A 16,148-nucleotide genomic window follows, 5' to 3' on the forward strand; every position below is an offset into this window, starting at 1 on the left:
AAACAGTGTACAAGCTACCTGCTTATTTGTTTCAACCACACTCTTCGTAAAATGGCATTATGGTAGCGATCAACAGTCGTCGCACGAGGGATGTTATAGGGTGGAACCATCGTTTATTCAAAAGGAGACTGTCTTCGTCAGGTACATCACAAGTCCCCTTTAGACATTGGCTGCAGTCTGCCATATTTCTTGTTCGACAATTGCTGATGTCTTGAAATCTTCATCGGTGTACTTGCGAACCTCTGTCTTGTGTGGATTACACAGGCGAGAGAATAAATAAAACAGCGTGCGACAAAATTAGAAGTTTTGTCTTATACGCAACAGCGATGAGAATAGAAACCATCGGTTAATATATATTAACAAATTTAGTTTGACATTATGCTCCGTCTGCCTTCAGCTACTCTAGGCCGATCTCGTGGTGAGGTTGGCATCCAGCTGGTCAAAATAGAGCGCTCGGTACACATTCTGCTCGTTCATTCGGAGCGCAGTGTGCCAGCTCCGATAGCTTAGAGGCGCTCTCACTTTCGATCTTGAAGCGCGGCCCAGGTCCCACGAAATCTTGATCGCGGGGACTACTACGATTGCTCTGGGAGCAGCTGGAACGTTCGGCTGGCTCTCGCGTTCCAATCTCAAGAGGCTCTTTATAGTTGACAACCGAGCACAGTAGGAACCATGTCTAATGTACTACAAGGTAACATCACACACAAAAAAGAAAGACATTGCGAAACAACCGTAGAGACAACAGAGATTCGATGAGGCTGGCTGTCGTAGTGAGTCAGCGTACTCGTTCATAGCCGACTGTTCTCTTTTGGTCGCAGATCCGACCGGAGGAGATCACACGAAAGACTTCGCCCGCCTCGCCGCTCAGCGTGAAGGTCACGTCTCGGACGTGCTTCTACGAGCACAAGTCCTACGTAATCGTCGGCGGGCTAGGCGGCTTTGGACTGGAGCTCGCCGACTGGATGGTGAACCGTGGCTGTCGCAAGATCCTGCTCACGTCGCGGTTCGGCGTGCGGACAGGATACCAGCGGCTGTGTCTCCGCAGGTTACGTTGCGCAGGGGCCAACGTTGTCGTCAGCAAGGACGATGTTTCGACCAGGCAGGGAACCCAGAGCGTCATCGAAGAGGCCGAGAGACTAGGTCCCGTTGGTGGAATTTTCAACCTTGCAGTGGTAAGTGCTTAAGAAAGCGCGATGAGCAATCTTTGGCACACGTGTAGGAAGGAACGCGTACGTGTAAATGTGTGTGTTTGTTTTAGATTTCGGTTCGAGCAGCGTGGTTACTGATCAGAGCCAGATACGTTCTCATAGTAAAAAGAAATAAAAAAGGAGAGAGAGAGAGAGAGAGAGAGAGAGAGAGAGAATGCAGGCTCGTTAAAACGTGCAGCTTTCTTAGCGAAACCTGCTGGACTTTTCTAAACATGGCTGATGTTGTGGGCTGCTGCGGCTTTCCCGACAAATACCTTACGCGCATGGGAGCGCTGATATAACGAATACCGTTATATATAGCATACTGCACTCCACCCTCACTTGTGCCGGGGGTCGACTGTTTTCTCTATGGAATTACGTGCTGAAACAAACAAACATACGCCTTGTCGCGCAAGTTTAGCCGCTTAGGAGCATAAGCATTCCAGTACGCATAAGCCGCTGCTATGTATATTGGGTAGCATCCATGCGGCTGAAGAAATATTAAAGAAAACTCGCAATAAGCTTTGTAAACGCAATTTAACGTTGCATATACCTTTCAAACTTGCTTCGCATGACCAAGATAGTAATCAACCTTGATGTCTGGCTGAACTTTTTAGCAATTAGTTATGTGCATCCCGATAAGGTTGCTCCACATAGATTCCAGAAATATGTGTTGGGTGTCCTTAGGTTTGTTCAGACAACAGATCAAATTATACGTGCGCAACAGTGTAGTAATATTTCGTAAATGTAGTTTAACAACATATAGACAGAGTAAACACGTGAACGTTTAGTTACGTTACCTGCGACAAAATTTGTTAGTATGGGTGGGAGCCGGGCCAAGGAGCTGATAGTCTTCTCGAAGTTGATGAAAGTCCCAACGTAAACTTAAACAGAACTAACCTGCCCCTGCGAAGACGTGCACATTCGATGGTATAACACTACTAAATTCTCGCTTGTTCTTGCAATTGTGCTTTCAGCCAGCATTGCTCTTGATGTCACCTTCCGGATTTTTTTTTTGTTTGCGAACACATCGCGCGTCTTTCCTGGCCACAAGAGCTTAACATTAGGTGTTCCCTCGACAGTACTGAAGCCACGGCTTTGATTACTGTAATAGAAAACATTGGTTGCGCTTTCTAGACAATCACATGTAAGAAGACAGGACAGGCGCAAACGACTGAGGTTTATTCCAGAAAAAAACACTTATATATCAGACCATACCAGCGCAGGCGCATCAGGGTGTCAGCAGCATAACAGAAGAACAACCCAAAATCAGAAAAAAAAACCAAAGGCATGGCTCACCTAAAGATACTATCAAGAAAACGTGCCTCCCTATTGTAAAGTATGACTGATGTGTCACTGATGCATGCTTGTCCCTTCTTTTTTATTTAACACTGTGTGCCATCATTAATACAATTACTGTGTGCCATCGCCGCCACTGTTGTGTGCCATCGCCGTGACACCAGCTTCGTCACGTGACTCTCGTCGTGCGGCCGTCGTGACGCCAGCGTCGTCGTACAGTCGTCGTTGCGTTATTGTCATCATGCACTCGTCATCGTTTCATTGTACTCAGGCCGTTGTCCCGCGACGGCCGTCGTTGCGTCATCCTCACGCAGCAATCGTCATACGTTCACTGGCATATATATTGTCGTCGTGACGACGATGCAGTCGTTATAGTACGTCGTCTTCGTGGCGACTTCGGCATCCCGCTCTCGCCCCGCCGTCATCGTGAGCGATCGTCGTCACAGAGTCGTCGCCATACCGTTGCCCTCATGCCGTCATCGTCCAGCTGTCGTTTCGCCATCGATCGTCCCTTCGGTGACGTCATCCCATTGTCGTAAATCTGTAGTCATCATACTGCCTTCGTCATAGAGTTTCTCACTACATTACCTAGAGGGAAATCTGGCGCTGCTGCGCTGTGGTGTGCATGGGAATGCCGGTATATTGCGGATTCGGATTGGCATCGTTCTCGTAGAGACAGGACACCTTGAAGACGCGCTTGGCAAGTACCATAGCGTTTCCTACAAAATGTAATTTTGTAGGAAACTCTATGGCAAGTACCGTTCCATCTGTCACAATGATTCATATTCTACTAAAAGAGCACGTAAAAAGTTGTTTTGGCTTTATTATTACGCGAAAACATGTTTTGTTTAACTAGGAGAACTTGTTATTGTGTGTACGACTACATGTTACGTAAAAAGTATCAGCGGGCCGCTAAAGTTGGAGGACAGACGACAAGGTTCGCGCTCGCTTTGAAACAGTTGGCCGTCTGTTCTTGCTTTTCTTCGCTTGGTCATGCATCGTGGGTGAGTAAAGATGTAATATGCGTGAATGGAAATATTTTATGAAGATTTTACTTTGAGAACGCGTTATTTGCGTAGCCATATCCACGTTTTTAGACGAAGCCTCTTACAACACCAGCCAACACGAGCCTCGCAGACACGTATACCGTCATTCCCATGACGGCACGGTGCCCCCTTAAGAAACTCCCATAGACGGTGGCGCCAGATTACCCTCCAGGTGTTATAGTGAGAAACTCTATGGCCTTCGTCGATCCGTCGAGGTCGTTATTTGTTCATGTCATCGTTGTCATTTAAAGCTTTTTAGTTTCGACTGTTGTCATAGCGTCACCATCACGTCACTGTGATCGTAAAGTCGCAGCCATGCTGTTGTCACGCCATCGTTGTAATCTAGGAACGGACCTGTCATTCTCGGCATGCTGTATGTCGTTAAACCGCCTTTCTTGTCCCATCGATATCATTCCTCCTTAGTCATGTCATCGTCACTGTGTCGGCGTCTACAGCAAGGTCGATCCAAATAGGTCGCGAAGCTTCGGGCGAAAAGCGGCTCAGTACAAATTGTCACCGACATCAGCAAGGGGGGTTATGGGAGCTGCGATTGAAGCGCGACTATGTGTGGAGGGAGCAAACATTGAGAACGAAAAAAAGCGTTTCTTTAATTCAAACGAGACACAGTAACATTTATTCAACGAAAATAAAATTCCTGGTCAATTTTATATATTCGTGACGAGTTAAGAAAATAAATACATTTGTTTTCAGCGCCCATCGTTACAGGGGGCGTTGACGCCACTATCGATCGCTGTGTAATGCACGTCTTGAAATGTGCAGAGAGGCGCGCTCGTAAAGTTCTGCTGAAATACGCTCCCCTCACACGTTGCACTTTTTTGCTTGTCGAAGTTTGTTTCGATTTGGTGGCGCGGGTAGCCTCATCGCTCCTTAACCTGTTCAGTCAAAAGTAGTGAGTTACGACTTGTTTTCGCGTGACTGCGCTGGCCGACGGGCTTGGCATCCGACGACAGGATTCGCACTCTACACGTATAATGCTTTCGTCGGCCTTCAAAGAAAAATATGTTCTCAGCATGGGTGCGATTTCGACAACCGTACGGCTGCCTTTTTCCTGCATCGCTTTCTGCGCTGAAAGCTCGAAACGCCCGTCAGGCCGAATGGCGGGGCAATCGAATATGTAGCTCCAAAGGCAGGCCGACAAAACTAATTTCGCGCCTTCGAAAACAAGATGACGTCACTTCTGCTTTTAACGGATATGGCGTCACATTATTTTTTCTTCCACCGGAAGTGTTCTCTCCACATACAGATGGCGCTAAGCCCCATGAACCGCTGACGAACCGCCATGTTTTGAACTTATGGGCTTCTATCGAAGCTTCGCTGCCAGGTATATTTACCTTGTCTGCAGTGTTCGTCATGCCGCAACACGCTCTTGGGTGACACTGGCAAGCGAGTTCCATAGCAAAGTGGGACGATATAGCAGCGAGTGCCGTCTCTTCTTGTGTGTCTTCACTGTGTCCTAGTCAGTGCACTGCTTCACCAGCAAGATGTCGGAGTGTGTGGCACATAGCCGAAGCGATGGCAGTCACACAATTACCACTACATGTGTCAAATAAACGCCCCTCCAGGAATGCGATCTGTCGCTAGAAGGCTCGAACGCTATTCGCATTACCGTTGACAGTCATCGTGAGATGAGTTGCACCGTAACATTTTTTTTTTCATAGCCTGCAAAAAGGAAGTGTGCTTATTACTCCATTTGGCAGAGGCCCCGAGCCTACTGTAAGCCAATACCAGATCCAACTGAGGCCGCGACTATCCCCTTCAGGCTTTCTGAACACACCTTGATAGCTTAACGCCTGTACTACCGTGCTATTGAGCACGAGGTCGAGAGTTCAATCGCGCCCGCTTCGGTCCCATTCCGATGGGAGCAAAATGCATATACGCTCGGGTACCGTGTTTTGGGGGCACGGGAGAAAAAGAACATACATGTGAAGTTCAGTGTTTGACGGAAGCCCGTCTAGTCGGTATGATACATGGTTAAAAGGTAAACAAAAACCCGGGGCACTTTGCCGACCAAATAAAGATTTAAAAGAAAAGAAGACGTTTCGGTTCCCACACAGGAGCCTTGTTCACAGGTAAAAAATCTTAAAAGATTTTTTACCTGTGAGCAAGGCTCCCGTGTGGGAGCCGAAACGTCTTCTTTTCTTTTAGATCTTTATTTGGTCGGCGAAGTGCCCCGGGTTTTTGTTTACCTTTTAAACATACATGTGGGTAAACAATTCGCAGCCATTCCAGTCTGTAAATGTAGGCTACCAGCGGAGATATAAAAAGTTTGGAAGACGCTTAAGCTTCGCCTTTAAGAATGGAACGCAATAGCATTCGAAGATCCCTGACTACTTGTCACGCTCTCCGGCAACTGCAGCTTTCTTGCTGAGACGCGGAGGGGAGCGCCATCTGGATGGTGTTGTTGTAAGGAACCGAACGGGCCGCGCCGCTCTATGAATGGTAGAAACGTTGGAAATGGGTTTGTGTTTGATTCTCCGCGTTACAGAAATATGTTTTCTGGTTCTCTACGGCTGCGGTGGCTGTGCAAGTGGCGACTGCGCGTGGTCGCGCGGCCGTATCTTGAGAGCGATTAGCGTAGGGTACAGAGTCTAGGCACGTCGGCGGCTTGTTGCTTTTTGCGTGTTGTGTGTCCTCGGCGCTCGCTTTGCGTTGAAGCGGTAGACTGTCGTAGACGATCGTCGGCACAAATGCCGACGATCGCATCCCCACTTACGTTCCACGAGGAGGCATGCAGGAACACAGCACTACAGTTGTTTGACCGGAAACGAGTTCACTAGATCGGCGAAAGATCGGCGAGATCACTAGATTGCTTTGCAAAAAACATACTCACCAAAGAGCATTTCCAACACGAGGCGATCCCAAGACTTTGCTTCCGTTCGCGTCGAAAGCACTGCTCACACCAGGATCGTTTGCTTCTTCGAGAGGCCGGCTCTTCGCAATCGGCTCGTACATGTACGGAGTAACGCCGAACTCCTCAGAAAAACGCAGTCTCTCTAAATTTTCCATTACCGTCTCAGAAAAACTGCACTAAACTACCTGGCACCGCGCTTCATGTGTAGCGGCAGTGGTCGGTTACTAGAGTTGACGTCACGAGGCGCCCGACCAATCACAAGCGGAAACGAGACGCGCGAGCTGAGCGTGTGAGCTGCTGCACTTTTCCTCGAAATAAGATATATTTGCGCTTTCTTTTGTTCAATTTCGATACGATATTCGAATTCGGAGGGTTGAAAACCGTTATGTACAGATGTTCACTAATTTTTTTTGGAAAACCTTTCAGCTTCCCTTTAATGCCAGACGGACGAAGTTTAGGCAAATCTATGTACTTCCCATAATTCCCATTTTGACTGAGCCTCCCCGATCGAAGCTACCATAGGCACTAGCGCCAGGGTTCGCCGTAGTAATTAATGTTCGTAGCACGCGCTCCCAGGCCTAATTGAAAGGGGCCGATCGCATGAGGTCACCCTGAGGTGGGCGTCCACTCCAAGCCAGGCTGGCAGAGTGGGTGGCGAAAGTGGTGGCGAAAAACCCAGCTCTCCCTGTGGCCCGGCCCTCTCCTACTCTTCCTGCTACAATAATGTTGCCACCACCATCACCCCCACCACCACCACCACCACCACCACCACCACCACCACCACCACCACCACCACCACCACCACCTATGTATTTGGTAGTTTCTTTGTGTTCCTCTTGCTACACCACGGTTCAGTACATACCTTACTTGTTTGCTTTGCCTACTCATAGAGGGCGTGGGAGTTTTGAGACACGGACATTGAAGGATGTATGGGAGTGTCGACCTATACAGCTCCGCTGTAAAATTATTCTGGAATCTTCCACTAATACGGCGTGACCCCTAACCGACTGCGTACTTTCGCGGCGTTTGGTGGAAAAATAAAAGCAGGAACGTTATGTGCACAGTGGTGTGTACCATGATAGTGCATCTCAAGGAAAGGCACTAATCAAAATCACAATATCCTGTACGTGCCGCACGCATACATATTGAAACACTTCTGATCGTATCTGTGCTGCAAGCATGAGCAATATATGTAAAATGCTATCGTAATATATATATATATATATATATATATATATATATATATATATATATATATATATATATATATATATATATATATATATATATATATATATATATATATATATATATATATATTGTAACGAAGAAGAGTAGCCGCCTTCGCCACAGCACCATCGCTACCGGCATGAGCTCGTGGTTGCTGTCTTTCGCCGAACGCTTGTGACAGCTACCCGTTCGCGCCCGTTGCTAATAAATCTCTTAGCAAGTGGTGGAGGTGCTGGGTTTCGACTACCCTGGAACTTCGGAGTCGCACTCTACCCCCCATCATGCCCGACGACGCACGCACTCCTCCAGCTCCTCCAACGGCGCCGGCTACCTTGGTTTGTGCCGGTGCCTTGCGTCAGCGAGATCCCCCTATCTTCTCCGGCACAGATGACAAAGACGTTGAAGATTGGATCTCGTCTTATGAGCGAGTGAGTGCCCATAACCAGTGGGACGACGTTACCAAGTTGAGAAACGTCGCCTTTTATCTTACGGACGTTGCGAAACTATGGTTTCTCAACCATGAAGCCGACCTCACTTCGTGGTTGGTCTTCAAGACCAACTTTACCCAAGTTTTTGGTCGGCCTGCAGTAAGAAAGCTTCGTGCCGAACAACGTTTGCGCACACGTTCCCAAGAGACCGGCGAAAACTTCACGAGCTACATTGAGGACATTGTCGACCTTTGCAAACGGGTGAATGCGTCAATGTCAGAGGAGAAGAAGATCAAACATATAATGAAGGGTATTCAGGACGACGCATTTCAAATGTTATTATCGAAGAGTCCTCACTCTGTCGCTGAAGTCATCGAATTGTGCCAGAGTTACGACGAGTTGCGCAGGCAACGGCTTCACACCCGACGTCCCACCCCGCCCGCCAACTCTCTATCCAGCCTTGGGGTCGACGACTACAACCATGCTACTCTCTCCATAAAAATCCAGGAATTCGTTCGCGCAGAGGTCGCCCGCCAGCTATCGTTGATATCTTCTGTCCAGGAACCACCCCCTGCTTTGCATCCTACGATCCGCGACTTCATTCAGGAACAAGTCTCTCAAGCCGTTCCTCCAGCCGTTGAGCAGCCACCAGTCACGGCTCCTCTCACTTACGCTGAAGCAGTTTCCCGATCTCGTCCACAAGCGCCCCTGCCGCCCTCTATGCATCGACCACCGACATTTTTGCCGCCATCTATGCCGCTTCACGACCGCCGGCATTTTCCTCCTATGCCGCTGCCCGACCGACAGCCTTTTCCGAATCCTCAACCGCGACTCGGACCTTACCCCCACCAGTGGCGCACCTTCGATGACCGCCCAATATGTTTTGCTTGCGGTGGTGCTGGTCACGTGGCGCGCCATTGTCGTCGTGGCATGCCTCCTCTTCAGAACATCCGGCGGGCGCCACCTTTCCCCGCTCCGTTTTCCTCGTCGCCTTCCAGCCTGCCTACTTCTTCCTTTTCCCCTGACCGCCCAACCGCCTCTAGTCGCCGCTCACCATCTCCCCGCCGTCGCTCGCTTTCTCCGATGCGGCGTCGTCCCGTGTCCACCGAGCAGGAAAACTGATGGCCGCAGTTCCCGAGGCACGAACTGCGTCCACGTCGCAATGCCCAAGTCCTCGTCCCTCTCCAGCCAACGTCATCGAAGTCTCTGTCGAAGGAATCGCCGTCCTGGCGCTTGTAGATACAGGAGCCGCCGTATCCGTAATTTCCGCCGAACTCTGCCGCACACTACGAAAGGTTTGACGCCTCTCTCCGACTTCTCCCTTCGAACCGCGAACGCTCAAAATATAACGCCTCTCGCTGCCTGTACTGCTCGCGTCTTCATTCAAGGTCTACTGTATACCGTCGAATTCGTCGTGCTGCCCACTTGTTCCCATGACATCATATTAGGCTGGGACTTCCTTGCAAATAATAACGCCGTTATTGACTGTTGTCACGCCGAACTCGAACTTTCTGCACTTCCAGACGTCGAGCCTATCGACAACGACCCTTCCAGCGTTAAACTGTTTGTTTCCGAAGACAATTCCGTCCCTCCACGCTCTTCCCTGCTTGTGCCTGTGTCGTGCGCCGCTATTTCTGATGCCACTGTTTTCTTTACGCCCTCTGAGCTGTTCATTCGCCGCCGATGTTCTCCGCTGCCCTTTGCTCTCCTTACTCTTCGCAATGGCGTCACGAAAATGGTCGTCGACAATCCCACAGCCTGCCCTTTAGCTTTATCTCATGGTGAATGCCTAGGACTTGTTCAACCAGTCGACACCTTTTGCATCTTTGACACTCCTGCCGTTTCTACTTCTGCGGGCCTTGGCGCACTTACTTGTGACTCTGCGGTTGATCAGTCACTCCTCGACGCTTTCCACTGCTCCATCGACGATGGCACGTCATCTTCAGAACGAAGCCAGCTTATTGCTCTCCTGCAGAGGTTCCGCGCTTCTTTCGACAGCCATGCTTCCGGTTTGGGCCGCACATCGACCGTTTTTCACCAAATAGATACCGGCAGTTACGCACCTTTACGGCAGCGCCCTTACCGAGTTTCCGCCTCTGAGCGCCGTGTCATTGACCACCAGGTTGCTGACATGCTCAAGCGTGGCGTTGTCCAGCCTTCCAACAGTCCCTGGGCATCACCGGTCGTGCTCGTTAAGAAAAAGGATGGCTCTATTCGATTCTGCGTCGACTACCGACGTCTGAACAAGATAACGCGCAAGGACGTTTACCCGTTACCGCGCATCGACGACGCCCTCGACTGTTTGCAGGGAGCTGAATTCTTTTCTTCGCTGGATTTACGTTCCGGATACTGGCAAGTCCCCTTGGCACCATCTGATCGACCTAAAACAGCATTTGTGACAGCTGACGGATTGTACGAATTCATCGTAATGCCTTTCGGCCTGTGCAATGCTCCCGCCACTTTTGAGAGAATGATGGATAATATTTTACGCGGCCTCAAATGGAACACATGTTTATGCTACCTGGATGACGTAGTTGTCTTTTCCGCTGATTTCCGAACCCATCTCAGCCGTCTCGAGCAAGTTCTCAAATGCCTTACTGTCGCGGGACTTCAACTTAACTTAAAAAAAATGTCGTTTTGGTGCCCGAAAGCTCCCTATTCTTGGCCATGTTGTATCACGAGACGGCGTCCTTCCGGATCCAGCCAAGCTCCGCGCTGTCACCGACTTTCCGCAACCAAAGAAGTTAAAAGAGCTTCAAAGTTTTCTTGGTTTATGCTCATACTTCCGACGTTTCATTCGAAATTTCGCTTCCATAAGTGCACCCCTGACAGCCCTTCTCAGTGGCGACAAAGAACTTTCCGCTTGGTCGCCCGCCTGTGATGACGCCTTCACGAAATTACGCCGCCTGCTAACCTCGCCACCTATCCTCCGCCACTTCGATCCTGCAGCGCCCACAGAGGTCCACACCGATGCCAGCGGCATCGGACTTGGCGCCGTACTCGCACAACGAAAAGCGGGCTTTGATGAATATGTCGTTGCCTACGCGAGCCGAACTCTGACAAAGGCCGAGGCTAATTACTCTGTTACAGAGAAAGAGTGTTTAGCCATTATTTGGGCCCTTGGAAAATTCCGTCCTTATTTGTATGGTCACCCTTTCGATGTATCACTGACCATCACGCCCTTTGTTGGCTGTCTACCCTTAAGGACCCATCTGGCCGACTTGCTCGCTGGGCCCTTAAGCTACAGGAGTACGACATCCGCGTCCTCTACCGTTCCGGCCGCAAACACACGGACGCTGACGCCCTTTCTCGCTCGCCGGTTTCCGCTGACTGCGCTTGCCTATCCGCCCTTGAGCCCACAGTTCCATCTCATGCACTGCGCAACATGCCGTCGGAGCAGCGCAAGGATCCCTGGATCAGTGCTCTCATCAGCATCCTTTCTGTTCCATCCACCTCATCACCATCGCGCGCTCTTCGCCGCCAGGCTACCCACTTCTGCATTCGCGACGGCCTTCTTTATCGTCGTAATTACCTCTCTGACGGTCGCAAGTGGCTTCTCGTGATACCCCGCCATCTCCGTGACCTTATCTGCGACGCTTTCCACGCAGACCCTCAGTGCGCACATGCCGGCCTCTTCAAGACCTATGCTCGACTACGCATCCGATTTTATTGGCGAGGCATGTATAACTACGTCAGAAAGTTCATTCGCTCCTGCGCTCCGTGCCAACGCCGAAAATTACCTCCCGGACAAGTCTACCCGTCACAACCCCTTCCCTGCCCTCGTCGGCCTTTTGATCGTGTTGGCATAGACATCTACGGACCACTACCCTCCACACCAGCAGGCAACCGCTGGATTATTGTTGCAGTGGATCACTTAACCCGCTATGCTGAAACAGCTGCTCTGCCGACTGCCACCGCCCGCGACGTTGCCTCGTTTCTATTACGACATTTCGTTCTTCGCCACGGTGCCCCTCGCGAACTTCTGAGCGATAGAGGCCGCGCCTTTCTTTCCGATGCTTTGAAGGCACTACTCGACGAATGCCGAATCGTTCACCGCACCAGTACAGCGTACCATCCGCAAACTAACGGCATGACCGAGCGCTTCAACCGTACTCTTGGCGATATGCTCTCCATGTACGTCGCCTCTGATCATTCAAACTGGGACCAAGTTCTCCCTTTCGTGACGTATGCGTACAATACTGCGACCCAAGCAACTACTGGTTTTTCCCCTTACTTTCTCCTATACGGACGAGAACCTTCTACTACTCTCGATACTATTCTGTCATATACACCTGACGCGTCCGAAAGTACTCCGCTATCTGAAGCTGCTCGTCATGCTGAGGAATGCCGCCAGCTTGCCCGCTCTTTTTCCACCGAGGACCAGTGGCAGCAGCACTCCCGTCAATATATATATATATATATATATATATATATATATATATATATATATATATATATATATATATATATATATATATCGTAAAATTATGAGAGATGGCCACCACCCTGTTTTTGGCAAGATTTTCCAGTTTCATAGAATACCATGCGCTAGTTCTTGTAGATATACACTGAAAGTTAGCCCACTTCATATTTTCACTGGATTTTCTGTCGATTTTAGGCGGGCTCGCTTTCGTGATATTACGGTATGTATCTATATATAAAATATATGTAAAATGCAGACAGCTGTGTGTTTGCTGTCGGTGTTAGTATGCCGTCATGTAGCGGATTAACATTTGTCTTTGTGTTTTCACCATGGCTCTCGTCAGACACATTCTTCAAATTGCTGGATAGGTGTTTTGCAAGTGTGCAAGTCTTGAGATGGTTGATCTTCTCATCTCGGCTGTTCCACTTTACAGTTCTCGTATAAAGTTTACATTCTGTAACCTGTACAAAACTTATTAAAGAATGAAAAATTTCCAATTAGTTCAGCACTTGCAGGCTTTTTTTGTGATTGTGAAGGTGCAAGAAATATGGTCAAGGTGAATTTATTGTGTGGACGCGATCAAATCAAACTGCAGAGTTGAACGTTTCTCAAAAAAGCCTGCTCAGTAGGTTACGGTATACGCTTTGCAGTGGAGGAGTTCGGATTATTTTTGACCACCCGGGGTCATTAATGTACACGCACAGCGTGCCACACGACCACTTTTGCATGCCGCTCTCGTGGAAATGCAGCAGTCGCGGCCGGGGATTGTACCCGCGACCTCGTGCTTGGTAGCGCGATGTCATACGTACTGCGAAAACACGTGGCGGATTCTTCGACGGACAGAATTGACACCCTTGATTTTGCTATAGACCTTTTTCACGCTTACAAACAGGTTTCCCAGAAGACTTCGGGTTAAGCCCTCTGGAACAACGGAAGTAACAATAGCCTATAAACTTACAGAACCCTGCAGCTGGCAGAAGAAGAAGAAGAAGAAACTTTAGTAAAGAATAGTCCGGCAGTTCTTGATGTGGTGGCCTCAGGTGACGGCTCGAAGTTCTTGGACTCGAGCGGCATCTTCGGCTTGCCGGACGGCCCAGAGCTGGTCTGCCAGTTCTGAACTTCTGATAGCCGCCTCCCAGCGGCGGCGACGCCTACGGAGAAGGTCCCCGGCGGCTCCCGCATCCGGGGCGGCGTCGGGAAGAACGGAGCTCGAGCCTTCTACTCTGGCAACAGCCGCGATTATGGACGCGTCGCCAACGGAGCTGCTTTGATTACCGTTGTTGCCGGTACACTCCCAGAGCATGTGTCGCAGCGTTGCTCTGCGTCCGCATGTTTTACACGCGTCTGTTGGGTACAAACGCGGATAGCAGTGGTGTAAGATAGCGGGGCTAGGGTAGGTGTGTGTCTGGAGCAAGCGTAACGTCACGGCCTCGTTCCTGTTCAGTTTATCGTGTGGTGGCGGGAATTTGCGTCTTTCGAGTCTGTAGTGTTGGGTGAGGTCTCTGAACGTGGTTAGGCGATCGCCCCACGCCCAGTGTGTTTCTTGTTGCTGTGTTTCTGTTGTAGTGTCCCGATCCGGCAGATCCGATGCCCCGCTCTCGGGGGCGGAGGCGGCCACATAATCAGCGGCGGCTCGGCGTGTGAGACCTCGAGCCGTGGCGTGGGCCGCCTCGTTTCCCGCTAGCGGAACATCGGTGTGTGCCGGGGTCCAGAGGAGGAAGACCGTAGAATTTTGGGGTTGCGAGGGCGAAGACGAGTCCCCGTCGTCAGAAATTCGGAGTATGCGGGCCGCTTCCCGCGAGACACGACCGCGCGCGAAGCCGCGGATTGCCGCCTGCGAGTCGCTGATCACGATCGCAGCGTTCGGCACCGCGACGAGCGCTAGGGCTATCGCGGCTTCTTCGGCCGCTTCCGTGTGTCCCGTGGTCACCGTGGCGCTCGCGAGGCACCTACCCGAGCGGTCTACAACCGCTATCGCGTGCGCGCTTCTCCCTCCTCCATATCGCGCCGCGTCTACGTACACCGCCTCGTTGCTGTTACCAAACTTCTTCTCAAGGTCGCTTGCTCGTTTGTTGCGTCTCCCGGCGTGGTGCGTCGGGTGCATGTTCTTGGGAAGCGGCGGGATGATCAGGCGGTCGCGAACAGAGGCGGGAACCGCCATCTTTTCTCCATGCTGAGTGTGGTACGCGATGCTGAGCGACTCGAGGATGCATCGACCTGCCTTTGACCTGGATAATCGTTCGTATTGCGCAATGTCGTGCGCCTCGATTAACTCGTTGAGAGAGTTGTGAACTCCGAGCTCTAGAAACTTGTCGGTGCTCGCGTTGAGTGGAACGCCGACCGCCCTCTTGAAAGCCTTTCGGATCATGCATTCGACTTTGTTTTTTTCGGACCCGATCCACCTCAGGTAGGGGGCAACATACGTTATGCGGCTTATCGCGTACGCCTGCACGAGACGGATCGCGCACTCTTCACGCATACCATTGCGTCTGTTCGTGATGCGACGCAAGAGTCGGATGGTGTCATCTACCGAACGACGAAGTATTCGCACCGTCTCTCCGTTATGGCCGTTTGCCTGCAGGTGTAACCCTAGGATTCTAATTTTCTCTACGTGCGGTACGGGAGTACCATCTGCCAATGTAATGCGTATTTTGGAATATTCCCGTTCCTGTTCGCGCAGGGTTTTACTACCTCTCCTTGTGGGTTTGTAGAGTAAGAGTTCGGACTTGGTAGCCGAGCACTCGAGGCCCGTTCCACGCAAGTAATTCTGAACCGCATCTACTCCTGCCTGTAGCGTTCGCTCGACGTGACCGTCACATCCCCCTCCGGGAACCCAGAGGGTGATGTCATCCGCGTAGAGACTGTGATGTAATCCTTCTATTTCTGTTAATTTCTCGGGTAGACCAAGTAGAACTAAATTAAAGAGTAATGGTGATATGACGGATCCTTGCGGCGTGCCGCACGGACCCGTCTGAAATTCCGGTGATTCCTCGTCACCGACGACGACGCATGCGCGCCTGCCCGTGAGGAAGTCTCTAACGTAATTATACATTCTTTGGCCTAGTCCTAATGTTCTAATTGTTTTTAAGATCGCTTCGTGCTTAACACTGTCAAAGGCCTTTTTAATATCTAAGCCTAGAATTGCCTTAGTGGAGCTGGTAGTGTCGTCTACGATCTGGTGTTTAAGTTGAAGCAATACGTCCTGTGCGGAGAGGTTGCGGCGGAATCCTAGCATGGTGTGCGGGAACGCGTCATGATCTTCGAGAAAGTCGGTCACGCGGGTGAGAACTGCGTGTTCCATGACTTTGCCGACGCAAGACGTAAGCGAAATCGGTCTTAGATTATCGAGCGTAACTTGCTTGCCAGGTTTAGGAATCATGATAACGCGGGCCCGTTTCCACGCTTCGGGAAGGGAACCCTCTCGCCAGCACTCATTGACGTAGGCCGCGAGTCGGGAGATTGACTCGTCGTCTAGGTTTCGGAGAGTCTTGTTGGTAACCCGGTCTGGGCCGGGCGCCGATCGAGTGTTGAGTTCGACCAGGACTAACCGAATTTCCGATTCGCTAAATTCCGCGTCCAGTTTCTTGTTTGTGACGCCGTCGTACTCAGCGTACTGGATGCTTTCGGCTTTCTTAAAGTAACGGTCACGTATGGCGTCAAGGA

General features: G+C 50.4%; 1 protein-coding gene across 1 annotated transcript in view; it reads left to right on the plus strand.

The window, feature by feature from the left end:
* LOC139049280 (fatty acid synthase-like) overlaps positions 1-16,148 on the plus strand; it is a 140,300-nt gene that overhangs the window by 95,672 nt on the left and 28,480 nt on the right. Inside the window, exon 22 of the mRNA XM_070524657.1 lies at positions 819-1,172. Within this exon, the coding sequence (XP_070380758.1) occupies positions 819-1,172 (354 nt within the window). The remainder of the gene's footprint in view (positions 1-818; positions 1,173-16,148) is intronic.

The sequence above is a fragment of the Dermacentor albipictus genome, chromosome 8, assembly GCF_038994185.2.
Source record: "Dermacentor albipictus isolate Rhodes 1998 colony chromosome 8, USDA_Dalb.pri_finalv2, whole genome shotgun sequence".
Lineage (NCBI taxonomy): Eukaryota > Metazoa > Arthropoda > Arachnida > Ixodida > Ixodidae > Dermacentor > Dermacentor albipictus.